At 38.1% G+C, this 6784-nt stretch overlaps 1 protein-coding gene across 1 annotated transcript; it reads left to right on the top strand.

Moving 5' to 3' along the window:
• The first annotated feature begins 336 nt into the window (after window positions 1–336).
• On the top strand, window positions 337–5805 carry LOC132059794 (RNA-binding NOB1-like protein). Its single transcript, XM_059452579.1, has 5 exons — window positions 337–701; window positions 3099–4176; window positions 4677–4845; window positions 5216–5329; window positions 5449–5805. Exons 1-5 carry the CDS (start codon window positions 371–373, stop codon window positions 5593–5595), a joined length of 1839 nt encoding a protein of 612 aa, XP_059308562.1. The 5' UTR covers window positions 337–370; the 3' UTR covers window positions 5596–5805.
• Window positions 5806–6784: the final 979 nt, after the last annotated feature.

The raw sequence follows: 6784 nt of genomic DNA, 5'->3' as shown, positions 1-6784 counted from the left end.
ACAAGTGCTTAAAGTATATTTTAAGTACTAAAAGTTATTTTATAAATAAAGAGTTACGTATTTGAATAAAAGTCATTTTTAAAGAATTTCTAGAAGTAAGATAGTATTGAAATTAATAAAAAATATAAGGAATAAAAGAGTAAAGTTGTTAATCAAATCAAAATGACTTTTAAGTAAAAAAATAAGTTGGAGTTAATTTTAGCTTATTTTAAACACTTTTTAATTAATTTAAACTATTTTTTATTTTTATCAAATACCTAAATAAATTAAAAATAATATATAAGTTAGATTTCTTATTTCACTTGTTTTAACTTCTCTTTAACAAACTTTAGGGTTTTAGAGTCCATTTTTCTCTTCTTTAGCAGCAGCTATGGATTGGAGCAACATAGTAAAACAACAACCGCCGCCGCCACAACAACCGCCGCAAACCACCACTACTCCGGCCACCGTTACGGCGGCGGCGGCAGGTAATGGAGTTTTGGTAGGGAGTTGTAAGTCGACTAAAGGGATAGCGGTGGCGGTGGTAGATGCAAATGCTATAATAAAAGGGGCAGATAATAAACTGAATCATTCTGCTGATCGCTTTGTTTCAGTACCTGAAGTTTTGTCTGAGATACGTGATGTTAATTCAAGGCATTCGCTTCATTTTTTGCCCTTTACTGTTGATACCTTGGAGCCTGAACCTGATTCTCTCAAGAAAGGTTAGAAATATTTCCTTTTTTTTTTTTTTTTTACTTGCAGTAGAACTACTAGCTCAATGTGTTTTGGGGTGGTGGGGTGGTATAGGGTGGGTGGGTGAGGTGGTGGGGGTGGGTGGTGGCACAAAGTTGCCCGGTACCTGTGTTGTTGTGTTGGGAGGTAACAGCTACAGGTATTTAGTGGAATAGGAATTAATTTAGTAGGAGTAGTTGAGGTGCAATAGAACCACTAACTCAATGTGTTTTGGGGTGGGGGTGGGTGGTATGGGGTTGGTGGAGTAGTATGGGGTTGGTGGGTGTGGGGTGGTGGGTGGTGCGGGGTTGGTGGGCGGTTGAGTGTCGGGTTGGTAGTGGGTGGGGTGGTGGGTTTGGTAGTGAGTGGGTGGTGGGTGGTGTGGGGTGGGGTTGGTGGGGTGTGGGATTGGTGTGGATGAGGTGGGGTGGGTGGTGGAACAGAGTTACCTGGTACTTGTGCTTATGTGTTGGGAGGTAACAGGTATTTAGTGGAATATGAATTAATTTAGTAGGAGTAGTTGAGGTGCGAACAAGTTAGTCCAGATATATCTTCATAAAAAGAGTTTTTGTTTTGTTTGTATTTTTAAAAAAAAGATTATTACATATGTGAAGTGTTGTCTGAGATTCGTGACCTGAATTCTTGTCATTCCTTTAATTTCCTTCCGCTTACTGTTGAGACTATGGAACCTTCACCTGATTCTCTCAAGAAAAATTCGAACTTTTTCCTTTTGTTTGCAAAAATATACTAGATTATTTGTTTGCCTGCCTAAGTGTTGGTGTTGGTGGAGAGAGTTACTAGTATCATATAATTGAGGTGCGCACAGGTCCGGAAACCACCAGTCATAAAAAAGGTTTTTTTTTTTTTTTTTGAGATGGAAAAAAAAAAAAAAAAGAAACTTTTTTATTGCTGTGGTGGATTCCGGACGTTTCCTATGGCGTGTCCGTAGCATTGGGCCCGGACTAATCCGGATTCATGACGTGTAAGACCTATTTAAGGGAAAGTGTTCCTAACAGGATTTTTTACTCTGGTGAAGTGTTTTGTTTGTAGTTATACGTTTTTTGTTGATTTGATAAGCCTTTTATTTTTATTGCTTTAGTTTAGTTTTATGTTAAGTAATTTCACTTCTTTGCTTTAAGATAGGATAAATGATCAGCTAATATCATATAACTTTCTCCTTAATGGGTTAGTTGGAGTTGGCAATAGGTTTATTTGTGGTGTTTATTGATGAAACTTTTGATTTATGGAAAGAAAAACTACAGGGAGAGTATGTGGGATAATTTTGATTTTGATTTGAGTCATTTTTTTTTACTTATCTTGTTTGTTTGATGTCAATTTGTCGTGCAATGTGTGTACTTTCACTTCATTGCTTTAAGAGAGGAAACTGATCAGCTGACATCATATCACTTTCTCCTCAATGGGTTAGTTGGAGGTGGTGATAGGTTTATTTCTCTATCCATTTCTGTATGGTAATGAGTGATCATTTTTATTCACTAGTTATATGCTTGCCGTTTATCTATCTGAAAATTTTCTTTCGTTCAATGTCAATAGCATGGAAAATTCCCCTGATTCTCTTAAAAAAGGTTGGAAAGTTTTCCTTTTGCTTGCAAAAAGTAAACACTAGCTGGGTGCCTCGGGAAACAGTGTTACCCGGTAGTGCTGCTGGGTGGTAGCCGGTACCCGATGTAATAATCGAGGTGCTGGCCTGGACACCACCGTCATAAAAAAAAGTTTTTGTTTTATTTGTACTAGTGCATTTTATTGAATGTGTAATATTTTCGATTTGATAAGCCTTTTGTTTTATTGCTTTGGTTTGATTATATGGAAGTAAACATATTTTATTTGGGCTTGGGATCAGCAATGCCAACAAGCCAACACCTGAGGGAGTGAATTTGCGTGGTTGGAGGTGTAAGGAGAAAATACCTTATTTGTCTGACAGTTGGATGGACTTGATAGACAATTGGTGTTTATTAATAAAAAATTTGATTTATCAAAAGGAAAAACTAGGGAAAAATATGTAGGACAGTTTTTATTTTGATTCCGGTGATTTTTTTTTATCTTGTTTGTTTGTTGTCAATTTGTAGCTTAATCTGTATGTGTCTGATTCCAATTATATGGATAAGAGTCTAACTTTATCAAAAGAATTGTAGTAGTAGAGTCTGGAGTTTGCCAAGACCCAATCGTGTTTATCGTCTGGTTAGAGATCTGTTTCTCGATATAGTGTTGTGTGTGAGATTTAGAGCATCTCTAGTTTTGAACTGGATGCATATGCTACTTTAGGGACATGTGTGAGTTCTAGAGGATGTCTAATTTTAGATAGCTATGCTTGGTGTCTTTTTTTAGTATTGGATATGTTGTTGAATATGTTGTGTTATCTGTCTTTGCAGTTATCAGCTTTGCAAGGGCTACTGGTGATTTGCAAACACTTTCCGATGTGGATCTCAAGCTCATTGCTTTAACTTACACTTTAGAGGCTCAATTTCATGGAACTCAACATCTCCGAGATTGCCCTCCACCTATTCACATGGTTAATGTGAAAAGGTTGCCAGAAAAAGACTTGCCTGGATGGGGCAAAAACGTCCCTAATCCAGAAGAATGGGAAGCAATAGAACATGCACTTGATAATGGAGCAAACACCACCTCTAGAATTCTTCCCTTGAAAGATTTGAGCTTGAACGTTATTCCTCTCGATCAACAAAGTAGTAGAGATGGTGGTGATTCTCGTTCTGAGGATCAGATGGATGCCGATGATGGCTTCGGGAAACCTAGAAAGTACTTGCCACAGAAAAAAGAGGTGAAAATTGAAGGTAAGAAGAATGTTGCTGATGGAATTGATGCATCACAGGGACAACATGACGATGGTCATGGTGATGATTGGCTACCCGCTGTAAGCAGAAGTACTCATAGGAGATTTCTTAGACGAAAAGCTAGACGTGAAATGTCTGAAACATCATCTAAAATGGATGATTTAGAAGATGCAACTGAAAATACAGTAAACGAAAACCTTGACAGCTGTCAATGCGATGATACAGAAACTCCCAAGGCGAATGCAGAGGATGGTGAGGTTTCTGAAGCAAGAGATGGTGAAGAAAATTTGTCTACGATTTTGAGTCAAATGAGGATTGAAGAAGAAGATTCTGCAAAAGCTCTACAAGAAGATGCAGATGTTAACATTTCCACTGAGGGGCCTGAATTAAATGACGATAAGCAAGTTGGTAAAGAATTTGAAGAAGATGAAGGGGAGAATGGAGCAGTGGAAGATGCAGAGATGGCCAGCCAGATGGATGAGAGCGTTGAAACATCGTTTGTGGATGATAGCAGCAGCGAACAGAGTTGGATGCTAAAATCCTTGTCTGAGTCAAGCGTGGCCTGTGTGACAGGTGATTTTGCGATGCAAAATGTAATTCTTCAAATGGGTTTACGCCTTGTGGCGCCTGGAGGAATGCAGATTCGTGAGCTTCACAGGTATGTAAAAGTTGCTGTGCGCGCACCCCCCCAAAAAAAAATAAAAAAATCTATTTCAGCTCTGTACGTGTACAGTATAAATCTACTGCCTATGATTCATGTCGTAAAGTTGCCGAGTTATCATGATGCTGCATGAGGATTATCAAAAAATTCCTTCTAATGATCCAGTCTTGGATGCAAAATTAGCCCATAAAGCAATGACCCGCTCAACCTGCTCAAACTTGAGCAGGGCATTGACCCGCCCATTTATTAGCTCAGTCCACTTCAGCCAAACCCATTTTAGCCCATCTAAAAATTGGGCTGAGATGTAGCCCAAATTGACTCATACGAGCCTTGTCAAAATATTTTTTTAACTTGGCCCATTTTGACCCACCGAAATCCAGCCCCAACCTGTCCATTGGACACCCCTAATCCAGTCAATATACTGCAGCTTTAGATGCTTGGATTCCTCTTAATATTTGATTGTATCATTTGCTTACAGTAGCATTTCTTATTTTCAGGTGGGTGCTGAAATGCCACGCCTGCTCTAAAGTGACAACAGATGTTGGTAGGATTTTCTGTCCCAATTGTGGAAATGGAGGCACTTTACGCAAGGTAGCAGTGACTGTTGGTGAAAATGGTATTGTTATTGCAGCACGCAGACCGCGTATATCATTGCGAGGGACAAAGGTGAGAAATGACACCTCCTCTCCTAAGCATCTCCATGTTTTATACTTGTATAAATCATATCCCACCGCCTAATTAAAGAAAGTAAGTTGAGTATATGCTCAGCTAAGTCCACGTTTGTCACTTTTTTCTGTGCATAGCCTTTTTCCCCTCCATTTTTGTCACTCGAATTACAACAGAATGCATTCCAGAATTAAGTTTGAGTGCCTGTCAGTTACACCCTGCACAGACATGTAGGACCTGAAATGTTTTCAATGCTTATCAATCGTATAAGAGTCGTAACAGACGCTGAAGCGAATGCTTGGAATCCTCTCTTTTTGGTCTAATTTCACCTAAAATGTAAAACTTTTTGCTGATTTGCTCCCGTTTGCAGTTTTCCCTGCCTTTACCTCAAGGGGGTAGAGATGCTGTTACCAAGAACCCGATATTACGTGAGGACCAGCTTCCACAGAAGTTTCTTTACCCTAAAACAAAGAAGAAGAACAAGGTTGGTTTCAGCAAAATGTTCCTTTATCTTCTCTTTTTTATTTTTTAATTACTATGGTGAATATTTTAAGTTTACATTTTCGCGCTGCCTGATAAGTTGAGTTGATTTGTTTTCGGTAGGGGGACGACATATTTACTCCGGACACTATTTTTCTCAATCATACTAGTAAGAAGGCTCCTCTGCAGCCCCCTGTTCGCAAGGCGTTAGCTGTTTTCAGCGGGAAGAGGAACCCTAATGACAATCATTATTCTCGCGCTAAGCATTAGTTTGAAATTTTGAAATAGCCACTCTTGTAGTTTAAAATTTTTGTACGAGCGAACTGGGTTTTTTATATGAGTACGTGTTATAGATTATTGTTGAAGCTGTGAAGATTGTGTGTCGCCAAATCCTACAGTACAGATTTTTTTGACTTGTTTATGGATTGTCTCAGTAACATGGGATACTGTTTGATTACAAATGAAATTGAGTTTCTGCAAGGCTTTTTATTTCTATTCCTATTATATAATCTACCTTAGTGAAAGGCATAGCAAAGTGACAAGTTGTAAACTTGTAACTACTCCCTTTGTTCCAAAAATATTATCCTCCTTTCCTTTTTAATCTGTCTCAAAAAGATTGTCCCCTTTCTATATTTAGAAATAATTTAACTTTATGAGATGATTTACAGCCACACAAATATCCAAGGTTTGTTTTGAACCACACATTTGAAAAGTCTTTTTTTATTTTTTTTTGTGTCAAGTCAAAAGAGGACAATCTTTTTGGGACTGAAGGAGTACTATTTAGTTAATGTTTCAGTGCCTCCAGGACGTTAGTTTTGTTATGAGAGCACAAGTGATGTGGTTTAGGGGCATGTCTCGGGTTTGAACTTTGGTCTGTTCATTGTTTATCGAGTTTCAAATCTAGGGGTAAGAGCACAAAGTGACGTCTTGAGTTTGAGATCTACTGCAGATAAAAATTTGATATTGGGAGAAGGATAGAGGAGCCAATCCATTATCCATCGAGTTTTGCTCATGGATAAAAGTTTGATATTGGGAGAAGCTAAGAGGAGCCGATCTGATATTGGGAGAAGGTAAGAGGAACTGATCCGTTATCGATCGAGTTTTGAACAATGCATCAATAAATTCTTGATTAATCAAAACAAAGTTACAAAATTCAAGCCTGTAAAAGACTTCATGCCTCGTGATGTTTGTGAACTGGGAGGCCATTCCTCAACCGTATCAAATGCCAAGTGATTATTCATTTGAAATTTATTATATCTACAGAGCCGGATTTGTGCTAAATAGAACTGTTTAACAAATCGACCCTTTTAAAAGATTTGTTGGAGACAGTGCATTATTGTTTAATTGTATAGTTTTACTAAGAAGAAGAAGCAGCAGCTATTTACTTAACCATCATTATTGTTACTTGTCTCTGGCATAGAAATAGTATCATTGTACCTACTTTCTAATTTATGTACCT

The sequence above is a fragment of the Lycium ferocissimum genome, chromosome 1, assembly GCF_029784015.1.
Source record: "Lycium ferocissimum isolate CSIRO_LF1 chromosome 1, AGI_CSIRO_Lferr_CH_V1, whole genome shotgun sequence".
NCBI classification, from domain to species: domain Eukaryota; kingdom Viridiplantae; phylum Streptophyta; class Magnoliopsida; order Solanales; family Solanaceae; genus Lycium; species Lycium ferocissimum.
The sequence above is the reverse complement of the archived record's forward strand: the minus strand, read 5'-3'. Positions and strand labels throughout refer to the sequence as shown.